The sequence below is a fragment of the Anomalospiza imberbis genome, chromosome 2 (genome assembly GCF_031753505.1).
Source record: "Anomalospiza imberbis isolate Cuckoo-Finch-1a 21T00152 chromosome 2, ASM3175350v1, whole genome shotgun sequence".
NCBI classification, from domain to species: Eukaryota; Metazoa; Chordata; class Aves; order Passeriformes; family Viduidae; genus Anomalospiza; species Anomalospiza imberbis.
In genome coordinates this window covers 56,558,873-56,585,470 of record NC_089682.1, presented here as the reverse complement: position 1 = coordinate 56,585,470, position 26,598 = coordinate 56,558,873, and the positions used below count along the sequence as shown (strand labels likewise).

At 40.9% G+C, this 26,598-nt stretch overlaps 1 protein-coding gene across 12 annotated transcripts in view; it reads left to right on the top strand.

Moving 5' to 3' along the window:
• Window positions 1-26,598, top strand: part of MTUS2 (microtubule associated scaffold protein 2) — a 257,315-nt gene that overhangs the window by 177,411 nt on the left and 53,306 nt on the right. For all 12 annotated transcript variants that reach the window (XM_068181191.1, XM_068181183.1, XM_068181186.1 and 9 more), the window contains one exon: window positions 19,113-19,274. In XM_068181191.1, the coding sequence (XP_068037292.1) occupies window positions 19,113-19,274 (162 nt within the window). The remainder of the gene's footprint in view (window positions 1-19,112; window positions 19,275-26,598) is intronic.

Below are 26,598 nucleotides of genomic sequence, written 5' to 3'. Positions count from 1 at the left end.
TAAAATCTTGATTCTGCTAACTAGTATGAGATGAAGCTTGGTGCTCTGGTGCTTTGTTTTGCCCTTGTTTCTCTTTGTTAAACTTCATTTTTCTGTTATATAGAACCAGGAAGCAATCTTCTACTGCCTCCCTCATCCCCAGGGAAAGAGATGGTGGAGTTGCCAAAATGGGTTTTCCTCTGTGGCAAAGTGATGGTGAAAAGCTGAATTTGGCATTAGGGGTTTCTCCTACTGGACTGGGAGACAACCACTGTCCCCCAAAGCCCTTTATATCTCGACTTGCAATGTTTAAAAGTTGATCCTAAGAGCTTGAGTCATATTTACAGCTAGTCACTTATGCCTTAGTATGGAGTCCCATCATGACATTAGAAAAGTCTTAGATGTGTCTCCTGACTCTTGGCTCCTCTCTGGGCAGGTTTTTTATCTCAGCACTTTTTTATTAGTCCAGGAAAAGCTGAAGATGGCGAAAACAGTGGAGGTCACCTCTTTTGTCTCCTTTTCTTCTTCTCTCTCCCGTTTCCAGGATCACAGGGAAATTCACCCTTTAGATGTAATATGATGTTAAAAGCAAAGGAAGTCTTTGTGCATTTTTGTGGAATCACAAAATCATCAAGGTTGGACGAGACCTTGAAGATCATCTAGTCCAACCATCAACCCAGCATAATCACCCCTAAAACATATTCCTGCCACATCAAATGCTTTTTGAACATTTCAAGAGATGATGACTCCATCAGCCTTCTGAATAACTTATTCCAAAGCCCAACTACTCTTTCAGTGTAAAATTTTTTTCTAATACCTAATCTGAACCTCCCCTGGCACAATTTAAGGTAATTTCCTCTCATCCTTTCAACTTGAGACATGTCAGAAGTGATTGACCCCACCTCACTACATCCTCCTTTCAGGTAGTTATAAATTTTTCTGAGATCCTCCTGAGGTGTGGGACTAGTGGAGGGAAATGTCACCTGGCAACTAACCTGTGCAGGGACAAGGGCAGCACTGAAGCAGTTACAGATGTGTGGGGCAAGAAAAGTCCAGCATCCTCACCTCATCACAACCTCCCTCCAAGCACTGCTGCCCTTCCCACAAACTACATTATAGGTCATGTCTGTATTTATGGTGTCGCTACACACGTTGTTGTTCTAGTCTGAGACTTTGATGATTGTGCAGCAGCAGAAAGAAACATGTAGCTTTTTGACAGTATTGATTACCAAAAATAAAAGCCAATCACTGACCCGTGGCAGCACGCTTTTTCCTTCAGTGCAGTGTGCTGCAGTGGGCCATGGTCTCAGTTCTTGCTAGGACCATTTTGTGCTGGAATACAGAGAAGATCTGAGTAAATGAGCAAAGCTGCAACTGTGTCATGGTTGAACCCTAGTCAGAAACAAAGCCCTACGCAGCTGCTCACTCTCTCCCACCAGCAGGATGGGGGAGAGAAACAGAAGAGTAGAAGTGAGAAAACTCATGGGTTGATATAAAGACAGATTAATAGGGAAAGAAATAACCACACATACAAGCAAATCTAAAAACCCAAGGAATTAATTCATTGCTTTCCCATGGACCAGCAGGTGTTCAGCCATCCCCAGGAGAACAGGGACCCATCAAGTGTAGCGGTGACTTAGGAAGTTAATCTCTCCAGTCTCTCCCTCTTCCTCCTTCGGAGGCGTTATATACTGAGCATGATGTCCTGTGGTCTTGCATATCCCCTTGGTCCAACGGGGTCAGCTGTCCTGGCTGTGTACCCTCCCAAATCCTTGTGCACCCCAGCCCACTCAAGGGCAATACAAGCAGAAAAAGCCTCGATGCTGTGCAAGTGCTGCTCAGCAACAACTGAAGCATGCCTGTTTTATCAACACCATTTCCAGCACAAATCCGAAACGCAGCCGAAGAAAATTAACTTTACCCCAGCCAAAACCAGCACAGTCAGGCTGATTATTTCCTGGATCGCTGGATCAGAGAGATTGAACAGATTGATATGTTTTGGCTTATTTCCAGACAAATTATTTTCTTTTAACCCTATTGTTCATATCTGGCAGCTGATATCAGTTCAATGAATGACTCCTGTTTTCTTTGCAAAATTATGAATTCACAGTGTAGAACACTCCCAGTCCATCAAATGCTGAATTCAATTTCACTGGAAACAGTTCACCCTCTAGCATTTTTGTCATGTTTATTATTTTCTTATTTCATTATCTAGGGTAAGCAGACTGAAGAATTTCCATCTAAATATTTCCCCGATTATATGAATAATTAATTTGATGAAATTACAAACACGCAGGTAGGGGAAAGTAGTAAAGCCAGGAAAACAAGTAGGCCTTTGTTTGTTCCTGCACCTAAGGTAAACTAAGATGTCAATCCTTCCCTTGTGCTTGGTGCGGCGCGTGGGAAGCAGCGATCCTGGGGGATGCGCGGCGGGTTTGGCTCGGGCTGTGCTCTCAGGATCGGCGCTGCCCTCCCGTGGCCGCGGCCGTCAATCGCTCCCGGGGCTCCCCGGGACTGCCTGGGCACCCGCGGTTTGCAAACGCTCACTGTGTCTAGGAAAGGGAAAATCAGTGGGGAAATGTATTCAAAAGGAATACGAGGCTGAGCCTGAATTCAACTGCCTTTACAATTTTTTTTTTTTTTTCCCGAGGCAAAGGCTTGCAGTAAAACTCCTGGAGTTAATTCCTGATGAGCGTCAATGTGTGTGAGTCAAAAAGGAACTCGGGATCTCAAGAAACACATTTCTCTGCAACTAGGCTCTGTGTATCCAGATGATCTGGGTGGTTTTGCTTAGGCTAGCTGGTACCCAGGCCATTTCCAATGCAAAGGTCTGTTTTTCTTCTCCATGACTGAAATCTGCATGTAACAGGGCTCAGTGAGGAAAGCAAATTACTCATCCCATACACTCAGCACCCCTCCACAACACACATTATGCCTTCATACCATGATGAAGAAGAGAAAGGGTAGAAGAAAGTCAGGAGAGACCACCCACCCTCTCTCTATCCAAAGCCTTCCAGGGTCATTAAGGTTTGGTCTTTATATTGGACTTGTTCCAACTGTCTGGGAGCCAAGCATCTTTCTCAGAGAAGAACGAGGGCATCGAGATCAAAATATAAGTAGAGGCTGACTATGCAAATCAAATACTTCTGCATGATGTGTGAACTGACTGTACATTTTGGCAGAGATCTTAGGAAATGCCTAGATGCCGTTTAGCTACTCCTTTGGGGTATTCCTCAATGATTTGTTTTCCAAAGGGGGATTTTCACTTTCTGAGGAACCAGCACCAGCACGTGCTCCACACTGTGCTGACTTCAGTGTCAGAAAAAAGCTGAAAGGTTCAAAGTAGGAAGGTGGGGAGGCAGTTGGGCCAGGGAAGGGAGAGCTCTGGGGCTGGGCAGCGGTGGGCAGGGTGGCAGGCAGAGCAGCACCATGCTCCTCATGCAGCTGAGCTGCCTGGGCTTGTGCAGGTGCCAGCCTGCCTCCATTTTCAGCATATTCTGTTGAACACAATTGCTTGCATTTGCCTCATCATCAGAGGCACGCTGATTGTACACTGAAACGGCATGTTGAGAAATGCAAAAATGTGGGTACAGAGCAAAAAAGCGAGGGACTAAAGTGCAGCACTGCTGTGGTAAGTGCTAAAAAATTCCATAGGCACAAAGAAAGACTAGACAAACCTGTAGAAGTGAAAGCCCTCTGGCTCTGCATACAGAAAGAACTTTTGAGGCTGGAAAAGACTTGGGAGGAGAGGAGGTTCACTCTCTTTTGCTCTATGTTCTTTCTTTTTTTCTCAGTCTCTGCTGCTGATCACAAGTGAAGACAGCAAACTGGGTTAACTGGGTGTGTTGTCTGCCAATAGGGCTCATGTTTTGTTTTCGAGTGACCTCCCCGAAGCCGGGGCTTGACGTTCTAAAGAGATTCAGTTATCTGTTGTTGCTCTGCACCCATTCTGCAGGGGTGAAAAAGAAGCATAACCAGTTTCAGCCTCATTTTGCTGAGGGCTGTACAAACTCAAGAGCTCTCACAGTTTGGCTTTGTTTCTTACTGAGGTGTTTGCTACCTTTGAGTGCTCCTATTTAAAACTATGACATTAGATACACCTACACAGTTTTCAAAGGATTGTTGTTGTCACAGTTGTTGCTAGATATCAGATATCTCTGTAATTGTGACTCTTTTCTGTCTCTGTTTCATGCTGTGCCTCTAAATTGTTCAGAGGCAACCTGAATTATTTTCAAGCCCTGCTAGAGAGGCCCCATTCTAGGTACATAAAAGAGCTTATATAGACTGTTGTATTTGCAAAACCATTTGAAGTGTAAGCAGTCTATATGTTTACATAAAGGGAAGCAATAAATAAAGAGAATTTTCATCTTGAAGGTTAGCAGTTGTCAGATGTTGAGTTTGTATTAAATATAGTCTGATAGTACTTGTTCATGTAATTAATAGGTGACACATTGTCTTAACTGCTCTGGGTGGTGGGAAGGACAGTGACTGTCGATCACGGAGTCTCTGCTTGTGTCACTGCTTGGCTAAGCCATGGCCATGTTGCACCCCACAGTAACCAGCTTGTGGCTGTAACCCTTGCCAGGTGACAAGAGTCCTTATGGGGTTATTTACCCCTGTGCAGCTCAGAAACCCCATGTGCTGTAGGTGTCCACCTACAGCCATCCTGGCTGCAGGCAGCTGGGATATTGGCTTGCTCCACTGCAAACCCAGCGGTGATTTCCCAGTACCAAGGGACACAGCTGCTCTCTGTTCACTTGGAACTTTGGAAAGGCCCAAGAAGGAGAACCTGTCCGCAGGTCTTCCTCATCCCTTACTGGATTTCTGCTTCTGGGGAGCAAACAGAAAACATAACCCTGTACGAGTTGTCGTATGCAAATATGTGTTTGTTTATGTGTAATGTGGGATGCTGGGTGGTCCTGGTTTTGTGAAAGGAGCCCCTAGGAAGTCCGGTCCTTGAGGCTCAAGTAATCCGTCTGAGAGACTTGTATTTACCTTCTGAAAAACAGTCAGGCTTTCAGAAGTGATTGTTCCACCACGTAAAGAGTCTTACAACAACTTTGACAGATACAATGGAGGTTGACTTTGGGTCATAATCATATTGGAGGCAATCATAAGGCTTTAAATTAATAAGATGTGTATTAAGCACAGCCTGAAAGCACTCCCACTTCACTAATCCACTCAGAGTCATAGCTTTTGAAGGAATCATGTAGCATTTAAGTTAATAATGTATTTCTTAAAACTAGTTCTTTTAGTAGCAGATATATGACAGCTGAACTTATTGTCCAGCTTTCTAATTTAGGACTGTATTCTTGCCAAAATTGGAGTGTTTGTGTAGCATTAGAGAGCCTTCCCACAGCTTACCAGTTGGAAAGCCCAGATCCATGCTTCCTTTCCAGTATCAATACAGTCATTTTGACAGATACAAGGAAGGGCTTTTCCTCCTTCCCTTGGGTCTCAAAAGCCATCCTTGTGGTTCCAGGTAATGTTTAACTTTTAAATGTGGTCACAGTGACTCAAATGTTTGGGGTTTCTCTCTCAATTTAGGTTTTCTTTCATGATTTCCCAAATAAACAAAATCAATGTAATTCAATGGGATTAGTCCTGTATTAATTCTCCATTTCTCCTGCATTTTGAACTGCTCTGAGGGAAGGAGCCACCCCAGATTCCACAGGTTTCATAGAATTAGCAGCTTGCTAAAGACCAAAGATCCAAATGAGTGCTTTCCATTAAGAAAATTCCTATCTTGTGGTCTCGGTGGTACAGAGCCTTTCTGGCGTTCCAGAATAAAACATGCTGCAACACCAGAGCCTGAACAGCAGTTAGAGGTCTTGGCAGGGCAATGAGGGTTCTCTGTGTCATTTATGAGGCCTTTTTAGAAGGGAAACGCTGAAACTGCAGACCCAAGGAGGATCCACACATAGGGGCTCATGTTGTAGCTGATGGGAGTGCTGTTCTGGGAATAACTGGCACTTGCTTGTGCTGCCAGCATCTGCGCAGTGGAGATGTACAAAGCACACAGCACAAAAAATCAAAGGAGACCAGATTACATAAGTCCTCCTATTCACAGAGCAGATTGTTGAAAAAACAAGTAGATGGGAAGAAGCTGGCGATGATACTGGCATTGTTAAATAGGGATGGGATTCCATATTGCCCAAAGCTCAAGAAGTTTTTCGATTTGTTGCAACTCCTTGCATTCTGCTAAAAAGCACAAGAAGGTGAAATACTGTTGAGGAACCACCAGCACCACCCCCAATTTATCTAATCTAGAGGTTTTTTGGCAAAATATGTTGCATTTCCAAACTCACAGGAACATTTTTTTAAACTTCTTTTATTTTTGTTTTCCTAAATTTTAGAGAATCCAAAGAGGATAAGAACCCTGTCTGGGGTGTAGCAGTTAAAATTTCATTATGGATTTGAACAAAATCACAAACCTTCCAGAGAAACCAGTGCCACCTGGTGTGTTGATTAATGTGAAAAAGTCCTTATTGTTTTTCAGGCTTTCCATTGTCTTTTCATTGTATAAAAAAGAAAAAAAAAAAAAAACCAACAAAACAAAACAAACTCCAAAGGAAGTTCATGTAACTGTGTAATGTAAAAGCAGAAGAAAAATTTGTTACCACTCATAAAAGATGAAGCTGTTTGTTTTTTTCCCAGCTATTGAGAAGCCACTGACTGTTTCTGAGGCTGGGATTCTGGTGAAGCGGATCTTAATTTCTAATAATGGCTATGCTTCACTTAGAAGACGTATGGTCTGTAATATAAAATTTTATCTCCATGTGTGTCTTATGGGGCTAGTAGTGTTTCTTGCTCTCAGACAATATTTTTTGTCCACCAGGACCTCCAGGTCTTTCTCCTCAGGGCTGTTCTCCATAAGTTCTTGCCCTGTTTTCTAATTTTGATGTAGTAAAGAGTAATATCCTTTCTGCAAAAAGCCTCAGCTGTATCTTCCACTCCCTTCTTCATCTATGGGACTTCGGAAATTTGGAAGGAGACAGATGGATTTGGTACATTGTCTTGTTTCCCAGACAAATAATATACATGCAGTTTTAACCAAAACTGGCATTTCTGCAGAACAGTAAAACTCTTCTGTCTCCTCTAAGAACCTCCTTCTATGTCTTCAGTATCAGTGCTCTAAAGCTCTACCAACACCCCCATGTTTAAATGTCAGGGACTAGGACTTAGGTGTCCTGAGATATGTGTTCATGTTTAACTGAGAGAAGGAGGAATTCTTAAGCATTCCTTAGAGCAAATGCACCCTTAACCTCCATGTAATCACAGTAGTGTGGTGTGATAATTATGGCTCATGCCATTTCAGAAAAACCCAGGATATCTCTTTAAAAGGAAGATCTTGGAGATGCTCTCAGGCTACATATAAGTGCTGAAGAAGGAGGTTAAAAAATAGAAGCATAGTGTAATTATTTTATTATTCATATTAATGTAATTCTTTTACACTAATAGCAACTGCAATTTTTACATAACCACTTGCCTTCAGGATTCAGGAATATAAGAGAAGCACCAAGGGCCCTGTGAGGGTCCTGTCAGATTCTGCTGCCGCGAAGGAGAAGGAAACTGCTGAACCAGCAACATAACTCAAAGGAAGATCTAATACTTAGACTCTTCTGAGGCCTCTGCCATTTGTTAGCAGGTCTAAGAGCTATCCAACCCCTCCTCCAGAGTACAGGGCTTTGGAGACCTTTTCCTAAAACTGAAGTACTATGGAAATCATTTGAATTACAATCTTCCAGTAGACAACACTTTGATTTAATATTTCTGCACTTGTACTATACATGTATACAAAGTTAATTAAATGTGCCTGACATACAAAAGGTTATTATTTGTGTTGGGACAAAATGCTACAGATCTCACTCCTAACTGTACCTTGTGCCTCTTTAAAATAATTTGCATTCATTCACATCCCTATGCACTCCCCACATACACAAACCTGTTCTCAATCCTGTTGATAATTCCAGGTGTCTTGAAAAAACACTTGGATTTGAAATGGTATAAAACGAGAAATTGTGCTTTATTCAATAACCCTTATATTAAATGTATGATTAAAATCTTTTATTTAAGTAGTCTCTTACAAGTCTTAAATACCGAACAATTCATACAGAGCTGAAGTTAATAGGGTATTTCTCATTAATCCTGCAGTTCCATTTCCACATGCCAGAGATGGTCAAGTGAATTTATCTTCAAAGGTCCTGTTTAAGAAAAAGACCAATGGTGAGGGTACGGGTAATTATTTCTCTTTGTAACTTCAGGACCTTGTTTTTCAAAAGCAGTGGATTTAGAGGCATGATCTTGTCCAAGAAAGGAGTGTTATCAGGTGTCCCAGCCAGGCCAGGAGCAATCCACACAGTATTATATAATGCAAAAATGGATGTTGCAGCCATGGATCCAGCCTGGGAGCAACTTGCCCGCTGATGCAGAAGACCAGGAACAGATTCATTACTTTTTATAACTTGTTTAATTTCAATGATACCATGATGACATAGGAAAACATGGCACCTGCCCACAAAAGCCACTCAGAGAAGGCTCCCCGGTGCCAGAGCATGTGGCAAGACAACTGGAGTGCTGCAGTCAGACAGGGAACTTCATGCCTGGCTGCCCAGGCTGTGTTTGCCCTCTGAAAAGATTTTCTGAGTAATCAGACTGGTATTATAATACCATAATTTATATTTAAACTGTCTGACCAAATAGTGGTGTATAGTCCTTACTTTAATCCTGGCAATGCATCTGGGGGTCTTTGTTGATTATTCTCATTTCATAGAATCACAGAATAGCCCATGTTGGAAGGAAATCTGTAGATCATCTGCTCCAACATTCTGTGGGAAAGGGAGCCTAGATGAGATTACCTAGCACCCTGTCCAGTCACATCTTGAAAAACTTTAGTGATGGGGACTCTACCAAATCGCTGGGGAGGCTGTGCTAGTGACTGATTGATCTTAGTGTAAAAAAATTGCTCCTGATGTTGAGATGAAACCTCTCCCAGTGCAGCTTGTACCTTCTTGCTGCCCCATGTGGCTCCTTGTGAAGTGAGAACCTCTGTCCCCTCTCTAGGAGCCCTTCAAGTACTGGAATACTGTGATTGGGTCCCCCCTGAGCTTTCCCTTCCAAAGCAGATAAGAGCTAACTCCTTCAGTCTCTCCTTGTAGGGCAGGTCCTTGAGCCCTTGATCATTTTTATGGACCTCCTGCAAAACTCCTCCATTTTTTCCATTCTGTTTTTGATCTAGAGGACCAGATCTGGAGATTCTGGAGTATTCCATGGCTCACTTTCTCTTTTACAGAAAATGCAATTCCATGTCCTCTTCTTCCCTTTATATCATTCTGAAAGAGTTTGTAGCCATCCACTGTGTTTTCCTAGTCCTGAGATTTTTCCCATCAAGTTTCTGTAATTCCTATCACATCCTAAATCTCAGAGTGGTCACAGAATTCCAGTTCTTCCTTTTTGCTGCATAGACTATGTGAGTACTTGCCTTTGGAAAGACTTGGGGAGCATTCCACAGTACTCTGGTAGGTGCTCTGGCTGTGCCTGTGGAAACCAATTGTGCATGCTCCAGAGAAATGGTCTGATATTTTATTTCTTATCAGTAGCATTTATTGTAATGAAGAGAAGCCACTCAGTTTGATTCTGCTACTGCCAGTCAGATGCACTCAAGTATGAAGGGAGAAAAAGCCTGTAAAAGGATAAAATGAACAAAAGTTTTAATACTTTACCAACTAGAAAGGTTAAATGACTTATTCTATAAATTCACTGCCATTTTTTAAGAATCTATCTAATCTATTTAACCTTTGCGGTTTTCAACAGAATTTTAATTTTATATATTTTAAAGAGCATTCATTTTGTGAAATAAATGCAATTAACTATCTGATCCCTGCAAAATATTATGGGTCAATTGGTTTAGTTTACTCCAGTTCATAGAAATATAATCATAGATAAAACACTTTGCAAAACTTATTTAGCTGGATCACTAGGTCCAGCATTTAGTACTGCTTGTTGTAAGATTAGCATATTGTAAAATAATTGAATTTTGCCCAAAATCATTTACTAAAGGCATTGATTTTAGTAAACATGAGATAAGGAAAATTTTTAACGGTCACATCATTAAAAATTTATGTTTATTCTCCATGGATAATGCCATTTACAATAGAAGACAGTTTTGCTTGTGTTTGTCTCTCCTGGTGGTTTTCAATTGCAGTGTTATACCCAGGCTCCTCATAGGTGACAATATTTATTAGAAAAAACACTTTAGTTTGATTGAACAGGTTAAGATGTTTTTTGAGGAAGACATTTCATCAGCAGAATCCTGCATGTCAAACTTATTTTTGGAGTCTTATAAAATACAATGTAGCCAGTGCATGTGTTAAAAATAAATCTTTCCACTAAAAAAATGTTTACTGACTGTTGAAATTCTGGACCACGTAAATAATTTTTTTAGAGATTTATCTTTTGCTATAGGTTTGGTGTTTTTATCCTCTATGACATCCAAAATAGGCACAAAACACAGATCTAGACTGGAGTCAGCCCAGAGTAGTACTGTACGTGTTGTGCATTACCTACACAGGAGTTTGTGAAAATTAACTGGGAAAAGCAGGTTCACTTGTTTTTTCTTGAACAGCATGTTGTCCAAGAGGATGAACATGATGTGAGAACAGCAAATTGCTGCTCTGAACAGCTTAGAAAACTCCCTGCCTGTTTACAAAGCACAGATTTGGTGCCAATCACCTCATTTTTCCTCCAACCAAAGCACTGTTCAGCATTCATGGGAGGTTCTGCTCAGTTGCTTGCATCCTTCATACTCTGAAATGGAGACATCTGTGGGTTTGAAACTCCTTCAGGGCTGAGATGGTGATTAAGAATAAGCAGAGTGAGTTAAATTTGAATGTGAAATGAAATAGGAGTTAAGTTCCTAAGCAGCTTTGAGGATCTGCAATTAATTAGTGACTAACTGGGGACTCTCTAAGGCTCTTCCATCCTTGAGGTTTCAGTCTGACGTCTCCACTCCTTAGCCTGTGTCACATGCTCTGAAGTCATCATTATGCCACGTAGAGTCAGACACGTGTACCAGCTCTTTGATCTAGCATAATTTCATGTCAACCATAGCACACACGTTGTGGGTTTGGCAGGGAAGGAGCAGGACTGAATGCTGCCAGTTTAAGCACTGACAATTGTTAGGGCATTGCTTAACCTCTCCTAGTCTGCTGAGCTGTGGCAACCAGCTTGGATTGCTAAAGCTGGTGGAAATTCATTACCGTTGTTGGAATGTCATTAACACTTTTCCCAAGGATTATATATACCTTCAAGTGTCAAAATACTCCAAGCCAGTGTTCAAGCAAATTAAAAGCAGTGATTCCAGGGAAGAGGCATTTATTGATGATAAAATGCTATGAGGGCCAACAGATGTCACTCATTATAATAAGACATGTAGCTATAATTTGGCACTTCTTGCCAGCAGGAAGAACCTCTTGCAGAACAGATGTCACTTCTAATTCTGTCTTTCATGGGTGCCTGTGCCCTGTAGGATTTGGTATGCCAGTTCAAAAGCAGGCTCCGTGCCATAAAAGCAGATGGTCATGAGCACAAGTCATGCTACAAAACTGGTGCTTCTAGAAGTGTGGGTGCTGAGACCGAAGGGCTACCCAGGAACATCAAAATCTTCCTATGCAGGAAAATTTCCCCTAAGTAGGCTGATAGATGCCATTAGTGCTTTAGTGGTAGTAGAAAATGGATGTTATTTGTATCTTCTTTCTGGTTATTTTAAATTTTGGCCATCCTCTGGTGGTCGCCGGGGTCATTCTGGCAGCTGAGGGCATTGGATCGTACATGTGTCTTTGGCAAAAATGCCATCAGTGTTTGGTGTTACTTTGAGACCTCTACAGTGCCTGAGAATTTTGTGGTGTAGAGGGCTGCTCTTCTGGGCAATGAGGGTGACAAGTGGCCCTTGGACCTGTATTCATCCATCTCCTCTATAAGACAGTGCATGACTTTGTCAGACAACACCTGAAGTAAATCTGTGGTCCTGTTTTTCTTCACGGGCTTTTTGATTGGTATAGAGAGTAGTCTTTTGCCTAAAACATTCAGCCTAAGTCAAAATTTTGTTGCCCCTAAGACAAACACCTCAGTTGCCCTCACAGGGATCAAATATCATTTTCCTTACAAATTCAGCCTTAGTTACAATTATTTTCAGTAAATTTACTGAACACAGGATCCCAGAAAACCTGTTGCTTGGATATGGCTAATTATTTACTCTCCCAAAATGAATCTTAGAGGAATTTAAATGTTTGACTGATATGTGAAATGTTCTTAACTTGTGTGACCAAGAAGAGCTTCCAAAACATTGAGTATGAGCTTGCCTTCAAGTGTATCTGAGGTTTTAAGAATCAGCCCTTGCTACAGTTAATTGATAGGCTTCAGTAATTACAGAGTAAGATCAGGTTACTCTGATCTGATCTGTTAGAAATTTTAATCCATATGTCTAGAGGAGAGGCTTACAGCAGGTATGTTTTTCTTTTCTCAGTTAGAGAAGCAAATATTTCCCCAGTATATAATTCTACTGTGTCAGCTCCTCTGAGCACCACAAGAGACACTTCAGTGGAGTATTCCTGACATGGGATGTGTCTTGTCACTGTGATCAGAGTCATACACTGAATGAGGAAGGTTTGCAGGGAAGATTTGGTCATGAATGACCTCTGACGGCTCAGCTCCAAGTAATGCCAGGAGATTTCTCTCTCAGAATTTAGATACACAGTGATGTCTGAGGCTCATTTTAAAATGTCTGTGCAACCCAGGTATCTTTGGCACGATTCCAAAAATCTCATATTATCCCTTCTGACAAATATTACAATTGATCAGCAAAACACAATGTTGTCTTCACTCCATGTCCTAAGGGGTTTTTATTAGCCAGCCATAGAAAAGCTCTCAGCTAGCCAAGCAGCTGTAGAATCTGCCAGTGGCAGGCAAAGCCACCACCAACATACAGACTTTATTACATAATAAAATGCTCATCTTTCCTGACAGAGATGTAACATCTCACCAGAACCCAAATAAAATGGGTTATGTGATTCCAAAGTCTGGCACAGTCAGCAAGTTGTCTGCAATTCCCAGTAACACATACAGAAATTTTACTTTGTGGTGAAATTTTTACCTTGCCCAATGAGGCTTGTAACACTTCAGGAGGGAGCAGCACATGGCTCCACTCAAGTAAGAAATTCATATAGCCTGATCCTAAAATATATATTTTATTTGGTGATGTGAAATGAATTAGTTAGCATTGATACAAAGAGGTGTATCAGCAGAAGGCTGTATTTCTGCTATCTATTATATATGAAGGGCACTGAAGATGAGTTTGTGCCACCTCTGTCTTGTGCTTGCCTGGATCAGCTGCAAATGCAGGATACAGCCTTTGACTGCAGAAGCAGTCAGGACAGCTGCAGGTGGAGGAAGAGCCTGCCAGTGCATCTGCACAGAGCTGCTTCTGCAGCTCTTCTGGTGGTGGTCAACCTTGCAGGGTTCCCACCTTGCAGAAAGCTGCCCAACAGCTTTCTGCACAGCCAGATCTAGGGGCCCCACACCATCGGACAGCAAGTGACACAGGAGAAAGGTGCTTGGCTTTAGGGCTGGAGGGCACGGGGAGAGGGCTGGACATGCAGCAGTCTTTTACAGGTGTGTTAATGTACAAAAGCCATGGCTGATCACAGTAGTCATCAATCATCAATGATTAATTGGCACAAAGGGCACAAAACTCCCCCCTATCAGTGAGAGGGCTGCCTCAGAGGTAATCTTTGGCAGTGCAAAAACGGAAAGCTATCTAAAGCTATGCTGACAGGAACTGCAAATTTGGCTCCTTATTTTGGTGGAAATCATTAACCTGAATGATTAACCTGAATTCAGAATTCAAGTTTCATTTTTTAATGTAAAGACTTCTGAAAAATCAGCTTGTATAAAGTCATAGGATCAGGCACTAAATAAGTATTTTACAGGGAATTATTGCTCAAACATCTTTGTCTGAGCCAAAAAAAACCCAAAAAAAAGCTCTGGGAAAAAAGACTTTGAGCTAAATTAGGCTTAAGCATTGTGTGGACATCAATTCTTAAGCATCTTCTTTTCTGGATGGAAAATAAACATGTCATGAGCTGGTGCCTGATCTGATCTCTTGCATATTTGGCCTGAGGAAATACCAGGCACTGTCTCTCTGCAAAGGCAAAAAAAAAAAAAAAAAAAAAAAAACCAAAAACAATTAGCCAGCTAGTAATCTTATGTACTATCAAAACATCTTAATAACATGGTTAGTCCTCAGGGCTAATGATCACACTGTACCTCTTGGTCCATAGCTTTGTTTCAGCTTGAGCTACGGAGCTGAAAGTTCAATTGTGTCTCTTGAAAATTACACTGTGAAACCTCATATTGAAATATACCATGCTGGACTTCAAAACAGGAACTCTTAAAGTACTGAAATAAAAAATCTTGTTTGACAGGTTTCATATCTGGTAATCATTCTATAAAATTTACTTACCACTTCACAAGTAACGAACAGGAATAAAGAATGGGCATTAACTGAAGGATGGTGCCAAGTTAGGGAAAAGTGTGTCTTGCAGGTTTTGGTTTTAAGCATCACCTGATTATTTTCATCAGTTTAGGTACTTTTCTTATTAGATCATTCCCCGTGGCAGCGACTTTAAATTTCACATTATGCTTGTACTTTTGCTTGAAAACTGGGGCACAAAAGTGCAGCCTAGTAAAACCCAGAGGAATAATACATCCCAGTGTTTTGGAGGTGAAAAATAGTCCTTCCAGCCTCATTCATCATCAGGTTTTTCTGCTCACTTCTCTGTCTCTGCTGTTTCCTTGCTGTGTGAATTTAGAAAGTGGCTCAAATCTTTTTTTAAAGCTTCTTCAGTTCTGTGACTGGGAAGTGATTTAGAATTGTTAAGTGGGATCACTGATGAAACAGTAGCTATATCTTCATTCTCATTATTTCACATCAAGTAGTGTCCAAGGATCTTTATGCTGGAAAGGCCTTCCTATAACCCTGGATAAATGTTTGTCCTTCAGTGAACACGCACCAGCATGTTCACAGTGTCTTGGGTGTGATTACAGCTGTGGCAGAATCTATGAGCTCCAAGCCTCCTGCCAGCACCAGGAATGCTTGACCTGCTGTGAAGAGCTGGACCCTCACTCCATGTCTCTGAGTGTCATAGGCTGCACATAGCAGCCCACAGGACAGGGCGCTGCACTCATGCTGTAAACTCCTCTGCAGTTTGTTTGTCAGCAAGACACAGACCCGTAGGCATTGTCAAACAAGCTGCTTTTCTAGAGAGGATTCAAACTCTCCATCAAAAGGAGACTTTATTGCCCTTGACTTCAGACAGGGAAATCTGTAGCTGTGGGGCTCCAGAACAAGCCCTTCCTATCATTGTCTCGTCTCAGATCAAGACCTGCCACACAACATGGCCTAATTAATTTCTCATCAAATGCAGAATTCTCTTCATTCATGTTCCTGCTAGTTTTACAGTTATATGTACTATCATCTATATTTCTATCCTTTTTTATAAAATTTGTGAATAATTTCAGAAAAGGAGCACCTACAAGAGGCACAAACTCGTAGTGACACATACAGAAGAGTCTTCCTTTTCTGAGGGTGAGGAGTCCCTGAAATGAGCTGCAGCCAGATGGTAAAAAGAGTGGTGACAGATACTGAGAGAGAGTGGTTCAAAGACATCTAGGAGCCAGTGGGATTTTGGTCGTGGTTTTCTTCGAACATGCAGCCTACAATATGTTCCCAGCCCTAATTTCTCCATGTCTACTGGCAAACAAATGTAGGGGAAGAGTGGCTGCAGCTGGGACTTTCCAAAGTAACAGCAAGTCTTCAGAGGAATGTTCTTCTTTTCTATTTTTTTTTTCAGAAGCAGAAGAGTAGGATTCCTTGGGGCTCATAGCGAGGAGATGATAAAAGTGAGGCTGAAGGCCTTCAGCCCCAGCAGATCTTTAATAGTCTGTTAAACACTCTACTGCAAAGTCAGTAGTGCTACTCCTCGTAGAGCACAGAATCTGCAAAATTGCGGGGCCTTTTATGCAGCAGCCTCCAAAACACTTGCCAGGTGCTTCAAAAGCAAGTAGAGTCTCACCTGGTTTAGACAGAATGCCACAGTGGAGGAGTAGGAGGGAAGAGGTACAAAACAACAAAGGTTGTGGTCACCTGGAAACTGTTCACCCACTGCACATCTGGTGTTTCTGTACAGGCTTTTACTGAAAAGTAAGAGGTGGTACCATGGAAGGGCAGATGCTACTGATTCACCTGCTGCAGATAATAGTGGGAGGCATTATTTCATGAGGGGCTAACAGATGAGCCATCTGATGAATAATCTTTCTGATTTTCCTGTAAGTTCATTCTTGAAGTAAGTTAAAACCTTTCTTTTCCTCCTAGATTGTGAGAAATATGCATTCTCCTATTTAATTTCTTCTTTGAATGCTATCTGAGCTCTGGAATCTATGTCTAGCAAGGTGAAACTCACCTACCTCTGCTCCTGGGGAACTAGATGCTGCCCTAGTGATTTCTGTGGAAGCAACAAACGCTTGCTTTTTGGGGCATATTATACATGCATGTGTTGTTGTATCCCACTGTCTCTTTCCAATCTCCGTCTATGAGTGAAGAGCAAAGTGAGACAAGGTCTCTTAAGAGAAACATTGACCTTTGGGTGTCTTGATATTGCTGTTCTCGTGAGTCGACCTTGGCTGGCTGCCAGGCACCCACCCTGCCACTGTCTCACTGTCTCACCTCCTCTACAGGACAGGAAAGAAAAGAAGGTGAATAAGACCACAGGTAGAGATGAAGACATGGAGATCACTTACCAACTGCTGTCACAGGCAAAAAATAAAAATGACTTGGAAAAAATTATTTAATATGTTAACAATTAAAAGGTGTGAAACAAAGCAAAAAAACTAAAATAGCTTTCCCCCACCGCTTTTTTTCCAGTCTCAGCTTCACTCCTCCCTTCCCAATTCCTCTACCTCCTCCATCCCATATCCCCGCTGAGCAGCACAGTGGGAGGAGAATGGGTGTTGCAGTCGGTCCATTACAGTTCCTCTCTGCCATTTCTTACATCTCACACTTCTTCCTGCTGCTGCATGGGTCTTTACCCAGTGCTGATGTCCCTCAGGATAAATCTGCTCCAGTGTGGTTCTCATGTCCAGGCCTACAGCTTCTTCCAGGGCCCTGCTCCTGTGAGGGCTCTCCATGGATGCATCTTCCTTTGGGCCATGTCCACCTCTGCCAGTGTGGAGTGTGAATATCTGCTCCATCATGGTCCTCCCCACAAGCTGCAGAGAAATTCCTGCTTCTCCATGGTCTTCTCCATGCTCTGTAGGGAACACCTGCTCCCTCTCAGCCTCACACTTCTTCCCTCACTCCTCACTGTAGGGCAGTGAATGAATGTTGAAATTGAGAATAAAGGGTTTCCATTAAAGAGCACTTGAACTCTATTTCTCTGCAAATAATAAGAATAATCTACTCTTCAAGCTTAATGCTTCTGCAATGGAAACTTATTAAAAATTGCTGAAAAAAGAAAAAAGGTTTCTACAAGTGGTGTTACCTGAGCTGACTGGGTAAGCATATATATGAGACCACTTCAGGAATAGCTTCAGGAGTGTGGTGCAGACAGCCTGAGGTGCACACACATGCTGCAGCATCCCCCCGGCACCTGGCAGAGGAGATGCCCTCGTGCACAGCTGCAGAGGAGATGGGGCGAGGCTGGGCCAGATTTTCTGCTGTTGTGACTTTATGGAAGTCAGCAGTGTTTTGTCACAGTTAATTCAGAGTACACTGAACTGTGTAGAGTACACTACACTGTTTTGAGTTTTTAATGTGGCTTGGGAAAGGTCAAATAGGTTTGTAGAAGACCATTTATACTGCAGATATACACTTTAAATTAAGATGTATATGCAAGCAGCCTCAAAGACATAGCAAAACTTAAAGCTGTTTTTTCAGAGCCAAAAGGGATATTCTTCCTTTGTTAGAAAGAGGATTTTCTTTTCCAACCTGCTTTTTTTTTCTCTAGTAGATTTTCAGTAATAAAGGCAAAAATGAAATCTCTTCTTTATTTGCACCCTTTCAAGAAGCCTACGTCTTAAAACTATTGGAGACTTGGATGTGCCAATTATTGAGATAATGCTATCATTTTCCCGCAGGCAGTACCTAACCAATATTATATTGTATCTTTGTAAAACAATTGAAATAAAAATTATCAGCCTTTTCTGACATCCTTTGTATTTCTTGCACTATCTTCACTGTTTTTTCCCAACAAAATGTTCTTTCTTCTGCAAATGTTTAAATCCAGATGTGCTGTAATCTTTTGCTCCTCTTAGGCCTTGTAGACAGATAGGTAAAAACAACACTCCAACTTTGTCTTTCTCAAATGTTAAGAAAATATTGTTTTCCTTATGTCTACAAGGAATCTAGGATGTCGTTATTCTGTAGATGGCAAATGCAGGAGGACACCAAACTCATTTAAAGTTTTGAAAGAGGTCAATTTAAGGTGTAAAACTTAGCAACCTAATATTTGTTATGAGAATATGACTGAAGTGGATATGAGAGTTAAGGCAGAATTTTTTCTTTGTTCTTTATTTTATTATTCAAATGTCTGAGTGTGATCTGAGGGACTCTTTATGGGAAATCTCTACCTGAGCAGGGGAATTTGAAACTTTGCACCACTGAGTCCTGCTATTCCCCTCTCTTTTGAACATCAGCAGCTTCCAAGTGATGAGGTGAATATGTGGTGTGGCTCCTTTAGCAGCTACAAAAACATAAACTCATCCACCCATATATTTAGAAATTCCTTGGTTTCTTTATGAGCGTTGTAGCCATGTACCTTCATAGAGGTAGACAAAGAGGAGGTCTTAATTTCGTGTTGGAATCAGACTGTATCAGCAGCCAAGACATTTAAGTAAGTTGCTGGGAAGTCTTTATTTCTACCTGAGGGTTTATACTGGAGAAAGTTGATGTCACTTAGCCCAAGCTGTAGGGAGAACGTGTCACTGTGGATTATAATTGCTGATAGAAGTTTGGTCTGTATGCCACAGTTCACATGCATTTTTTATGGACTTATAATTAGTGCAATTCCGGCCTCTTGCAGGTTCCAGCTTTGGAAATGAAGAGCAGACCACCCCCAGGGCATCTGCACCTTCTAAGGATGCTCCCAAGGGGAGCAGCAAAAGCACGACGCAGGTATCGAGCAGCACAGCAACACCACGCAGGAGCTTACTGCCAGCACCAAAAACTGCCACAGCACCCGCTGGTAAGTGCTCCAAACTTCAAACACCACCTGCCTTAAGCCAAGAAATGCAGAAACCTTGCTGTGATGCTGTTTTACTGCTTGCTTTTAATTAATTTTTATGCCATCCTTGGGCCCATTGCTGGTGTGCTGATTTGGACTCCATTTACTGTAGACTCTTTTGGACGCAGTCAACACCACAGCTATGATCTTATTTTGAGAGTTATGTGTGGAATTGAAGGCATTTACTGTTCCTGACTACACATGCCAGAGATTTAGTGTATATATTGTTGGTTCTCAACAAGCAGCTTTTTGAAAACATTGCATTGCTTTAGAGAACAAAGGATTCCATTAAGCAGATAATTCATTGCTAGGTATGTTTGCAGTGATGAGAATATTGGCCTCTAGGTTTAAGTAATCTTTGTTTATTTCACTCAGAGAGGCAGAAGGAGGCAAGCAAACAAAGAAAAAAAACCCTAGCCTTGTTTCCAAATTGTTTCCTTGCCTAAACTCTCCTTCTGTTCAATTCAGTTATGTCTCAAATGACCAGTTCCATCAAGTTCAAATTAGATCTAACAGTTTAGATTCCAAAATAAATAATTTTATCCAGGCTGGCTCTTACTCAACAGTGTTTAATCTCTATGTAAGTTCCATTGGGTTTGAAAACACATTGCAAATGGAGCTGGGAAGGAAAAGTCAGTGAAAAATATGAGACAAAGACTTTATGAATTGCTAGTTCTTGTCACCTGGTTTCAAGACAGATTAACCTGGTGTAGTGATTTGACCTTGGCTGGACACCAGGTACTCAACAAACCAACTGGACAGAGGGAGATAAATACAATAAAAGGCTCATGAGTCAAGATAAGGATGAAGGGATAACTCAGCAATTACCATGTCATAAACTTGCCTGATTTATTCTGGAAGGAAACTAAACATGGAAGTAGGGTTACCTGCTTGTGTTATGCAAACAGTCAGACACAGTTCCTGAACAGGGGCAGCTGACAAGTTTAGGAAATTGTTATTATACACAACAGACAGAAGCAAAAGAAACTATGATAGTCCAATGTTCTGGTTTAATTTTTTATGAGCCAAGTTAGCAGCAATTCATGATTTTTAAATTCTTTTTTAAATTAAAACCATGTCATGGTTCCTCAAAATGCTAAGTATTTGATAGGAGCAAAGGTTGAAATAAATCAAAGAAATTATGAAGACAATGTTTTTTTAGCAGTTCTAATCTTGTCTCTCTTGCAATAGCATATGAACACTGGGTGTAGATCCCAATGTGACAGAGACACCTACAGAATGTAAACTTTTCTGTTTAGGTATGCTATGGACAGTGATTTCTATAGGCTTGATGTTGCATATATATTTATCATCTGACCAACCTCCTGTGCAAGACATTGCAGTTACTAAACTGAAGTGCTTAGAGCACTCCACCGTTACAGCTGAGGAGCACAGGCACTATGTGTATTGCACACAGCATATTTTATGTAAGGAAGAAAGAAAGTACTTCACAAAGAGGATGGCAGTAATTTAAATATAAATAATATTTCTGAAAGAGTGCAATATCAGGTAATGTAAAAATTACATTTGTATTTCAGAGACATACATAATTTTATCTATGTATTAGTAGTAAACTTATTCACAAATGAAAATATCTACCTATATTAATGAATCAAAAATAGCCATCAAAATCACATGAAAGCTTTCATGTATTAGATGTTTCTTGAGAAGACCACATGAACTGTAAATTTTCACTTAAAAAAAATAAAGATATAACTGCTCAAGAGTGATTATATTCCTGATATTTCACTAAAAGTGCTTGTGAAATAAATTGGACTGCAGGGAATAAAAAAATATTTAATTAATGAAAACGGACTCCTTTAGCTTCTGCTGTGAAGCAGATGATGCTGTACTTCAAATGATCAAAACAGAATTCTGGCATGGGACAATAGCAGTGGAAGATGGTTGTCATGCAAATTGTTTTGCAGGCATGAACTGATGGCCTTTCAATAGCTCTGTGAAAAGAGTGCACTTAATTAGGTTTCAGTGTATTGCACAGCCCTTTTTATATTTACATATCCGTCAATTTATAGAAAAGGGAAAAGAAAGCACACACTTGACTAGAAAATGAGAGGTCTTTTAATTTCATTTAAATATATTAGCTACTTTGGGAAGTACAGTGATAGCCTAACGAAAACTTACCATTCCTATATTGCTTCATATTTTGTTTAATGATAGGTGAAAGCAGCTCTCCATCAGGAACTCTGCAACTATAATCTAGCTCTGAAATTCATGTAAGCTTCCTCTTTCCACAGATGTTGGTTAAAATGTATAGTACTTAAAACATAAATATATGAATTTTCCTGTTTAAATTTCCCCTAAAAAGAGGGAATATCTGCAGAAGACAATTTTCAGAGACTCAGTTCTGTCCACCAGGCTGGATCTACCACCCAGCTGTCTATGAAATCAGAGGGCTGTGGGATTTTATATTTTCTATGCCCTGTTACAGGTTTTGAGGTGTGTGTGTTGTGGGATTCCTATTTCTACTTGGTTATTATTTAATGAATGTTGTCATGCATAAGAAATATCCTAATTTGAGTACAATGACAGTGGCAATAAGGAATTCATTTGAGCAGCTTGTTCCCACTTGGCCCCCTAAATTAAAGACAATCAAAAACATGATTCAAAAAAATCACCTGGTCAATTCCTGTGTTTCTACAAGTACCAATAAATCATATATAACAGGACAGGCTGTTAAATGCAATCAGTCAAGATGAAAAATAGGAGGCCAGTGTTATCTCAGCTCTCACCAGCAATGTTATAGTGTAAAATGTGCTTTTTTTGATCAGATTCTGCAAAATCCAGATAGCACAACATCAGCAGGAGGGAGAGGGATGAGCTGAGGTCAACTGAGGGGTGAAGAGTGAGCACCAGCACTCTTGCAGGGATGAAGGGAGAAGAGTCTGCTGCTGCTTTGTTCCCCCTTGCAAACACTTTCCCTTCCAAGCTGAATGGCAGTGTGCAGAGGCTTACATTCATATTCTTCCTGTGCTAAACACTGGGATATGCACCACTACCTTGCAGGTGAAAGTGGGTGTTGATCTGCAAGTTTTCCTACCTTTCTTCTGGGAACTACTCTGAACCATGCTATAGCACAACTGTGTGAGGAAGAGACAATAAAATGCCAGAGGATCCATGCAAAATGGCAGAAAGAGGAGTAGTTGTTTTAACTCTTCAACTAACGTTGGATGTTCTGAATTACCCTGAGATTTTCTATTCAGTCCAAAGAATGATTCATTTTATCAGGTGTATTTTTTCCTTAATTCTTTAAACACCAGCTAAAGAGACTTTGCTATTTTAATATAAGAACAAGGCAAATGTTTTCAGACAAGACAATTAAATAGTTGTTATCCTTTTTTTCTTATCAGATTGACTTTAAATTTGAAACAAACACAAAGGGAAAAGCACAAGCATTAGCAGTTTCTACTTCAAGAAATACACAGTCTTTCTTCCATCAATAATGAGTCTTCTACCTCTTTATTCAGTCGTTCAGTGTCTCATAGATCACAGGAAGTAGACAGTCTCTAGAGAGAATTAGACTGCTCTCATTCTACAGAATCCATCATATTTCCAGCTTTTCTCATTTTGTCTCAAACACTGCATGCAGGGATGTGTCATTACTCACCAAGGACATGACTAGTCGTGGGTATCGGGGAAAAGGCAGAAGAAACCTCAAAGGGGCTGCCTGTGTCTGTGAGTGACTGAAGATATTTCCTTGGGTTTGTTTTTTTTAAACTTGCGGACTGCATTAGTTAACTTATAAAATACTCCTGAGAACAGTTGGAATCCATCTGAATGCAGTCAGTCCCATTGAATTGTTAATGATGTCTGCAGCATGTTAGGATTTGTTTTGGAATAAATACTCAATGTACAATTTGTTAACTTGCTTTCAGTCTGAAGTATGAAAGCAAATTGAAGCCTATCCCAGTGTAGAGGCTTTTGAAGACTCAAAAATGTACAGGCAAATACACGTGCTGATTCTGCAGTGCTTGAGGAGATGTCTTGGATAAGGTGTCTTTCGCTCGGGTTCCTAGGCTAGCATTCAGCACTACTGGGGGAATGGAGAAGTGGCTTTGTTTGTCTGCTATTTTTCTAAGTGATTTCTGGAATGTTTTGCCTTGTATTTCTAATTATTTTGCATTTGCTCCTTGTGTTTCATTTGGAGCAGGCTGTGCATGTTAATTAGGGAATGTAAATACCTTTACAGAACTGTGTGTTTAGAGGCCTTTTGCAAAAGACAATGTTGTAAGCACACTAGTAGAAAAGACAAACAAATATTTATGCTCATTGTTCTTTTATGGCCTAAAATATCCATTTTTTACACAAGTATAGCTTTGAAAAGAGAGGAAATGCTGGGAGATTTCTAACCTTAAATGGAATGTAGATTCACATAAAAATTAGTACTTTGTGGTTTTGATTACTGGCTACCAGAAACAAAACTTCTCATTGACCACTCTGTCAGTAGTCGGAGGTGGCAGAGCCTTGGAAACTGTTCCAGGAAACATGGAAGTTAGTGGTAGCTCCTGAGAAGCCAGGAGGATTTTGCTAGGAAGCCCAGTGCTAAAATCCTGATTATGCAGGAATAAGGCTAATGTACAGGCATTTAGCACAGAGCTAATTGGAATTCCATATTTCCAGTCTGTGGGCAATAACATTAAAAATTTGAATAAATTTTGTTCCAGATCAGATTTAATATACATTATAAAGGACAAATTTAGAAGGAAATTTAAAAAGTGTGCAAATTCAAGAAATATACACTTATGGTGCTTTAGTTCCTTTTGTAATTTCATGTATTTTTTATTATTTTATGATTGCACACATAACACCTTTTGATATTTCAAAATATATATGACAGAACATGATTTGAGGTTTTAAATGTGCTCAGGTCTGTAATAACAACTGAAGAATGTTTGTCTTGTTTCCTGAGTTATTACCCTGCAGCATCAGACCTTATTTTGTGCATTTTAGTCTTTGAATTACTTTTAGTACACTTCAAGCTAGAAAGGATCAAACTTTATAACCTCCTGCTGCACCATACCCTGTGCTACTGCACATTATGCTAATTACTACACCATTGCTCTCCCTCTGATTTTTTGAACTTGAAATTCTATATTTCTGTGAAATGACAAAATCTGGGCCCAAACACTTGTAATCTAAAGATTTATTTTCCCTGCAGGAAATCAACATGTTTTCTGAATGTTTCTCTTTGAACCAGCTAACAGCTGTTGTTTCAAAAGACAAGAACAAGCCCCATTTTTAGAAAAGCATTCAGCTCAAGCTTTTATATGAGGTCTGATGCCAGGGACGGCTCTTCCCCTAAAATTTCCCTGTGGGTGATGCGCTTAGCAAAATGGTAACAGTTTGTTCCCGCAGACTGTCCTTCCTTTTGCCTGCTGCGTGCTTTCTAAATCCCTCTCCTCTTAAAGAGGGCCACAGAGAGGCCACCAGGGCCCTCCTACTTATGAAGGAGAAGTTGAATAATTGCTAGCTCCATGTGTCCCTGTCCCCTTCCCAGCCAGGCTGTGCTGGGCACTGGCTCTTCCCTTGCGGCACAACCCCTCCTCCCTTGCCCGCTTGCTGCACCGCTGCCCCACCAGACCTCAGGAGCTCTCCTAGTCTTTTAAACTGAAAGGGGCACTGATCTTCCTTGTTATTAGTCCTACTTATCTTTCCTTGCCCAGATATCTCTTTGCACCTTCTTTTTGCTGGTCTTCCACTTTCTGGAGCCAACGTCCCCCATGCAGCTGCACCTGCCAAGGCAGCACCCATACACAACTCCCACTGCTCTGCACAGACCCTGCCTTGCCCTCTGCAAAATCCTGGGCTTCTTTGCTCCATTTTCTTTCAACCAAGCTCTAATTGGTGAATTAATTCTTGTTTTGTGTTTAAGGTCAAGGGACTGAATGAATTCCCCAGGTGTTCCTCATTGAAAATGTCTCAAAACCAAAAGCTGTTAATTATTTACATGCCTTGGGAAAGCGTAAGGAAAGTACACACTTTTCTTTACTGTTGTCTGTGTTTGGCATCTGGCATAGCAAAATTTCTGGAGGAGCTCAGTATATGTCCCATTTGTGCATTATATTTTTATTTTGACAGCTCCAGAAAAGCCAAAGCCTTATTACCATCAAAAAGTGATGCTTGAATCTATAACTATATAAACTATGTCTTATAAAACAAGCCCAGTTTTTTCTCACAGCTGCCATCTCAGGTTGGTCCTTAGGAAAGAAAAGGCACCATAAACTTATTTTATGTCCTACTCTGTAGTAAAGTACAGTGTAATAGGGGGCCGGCATGGGCACGTTGTATCTTCAGTCTCTTCACTGTGAAAAGTATTAATCACAAATAAGAATCATAGCCTCAACATGTTGTATTTAAGAACAGCAGAGAAAATGGAGATGGACAAAAGTAAAGGTATGAGCAAGTGTTCAGTCTTTACAAGCCCCTGACAGCTGATGGTGTGATTTGCCTATGAACAGTGGAAGAGTCAAAGAGGGTTTTAGAACTTGTCCCATCTTTCCCTCCCACAAACAGCTGGACATGCAGGTGCGTGTGCTCTTTCCAGAAGCGCTCTGCAAGCAAATGCTGAGAGACAGTGCTAGGAATTATGCAGCTCAGTTTCTGGTGTGTGGCAAATGCTGCATCTGCAGCTCTCTGCATGCAAGTCCTGATGCAGGCAGAAGTGGAAGGGTGAAAGATGCATCAGAAATAAACCTATATATACTGCAGCTGTGACTAGGTGTGGCTTTGGAGGGAGCAGAAAACTAGGAAAGCGGCAAATGTCCCTCAATATTATGATCCCCATATAAAATTATCATTTTTCTCCACTGTTGAAAGAGCCAGGTCACATTTGTATTAAGTAAAATGGAACACAGTGTTAGCTTTTGGACTGCCACTGTCATTAGGCACCACCAAGAAAATCTGATTTTTTTTTTTTTCCTTCTTCAGATACTTCAGATTCTTTGGGACATTTTCCTATAAGATGTCTGTGAGCATACTCATAAGAGAGGGGAAAGTCAATAAGGCAAACTTTGTTTTCCTTGTATAGCAAGTCATTTGCCTTAAATATCTCTGTTTTTCCTGTGTATCCAGGGGCTGTGACACAGCCCTTCAGGCTAAAATGCAACCCTCAACACTAATAGTTGAAAAAAGGAAAGCAAACAAGAAAATGCATTATTGTCCCAGGGTTTGCATTTTATTGCTCTTTCTCCTTACTTCTTTGATGAATAATTTCTGCTTGAGATCCTGTGACTGTCACACCATGGTCAAAGAAGCAGGGCAGGACCTC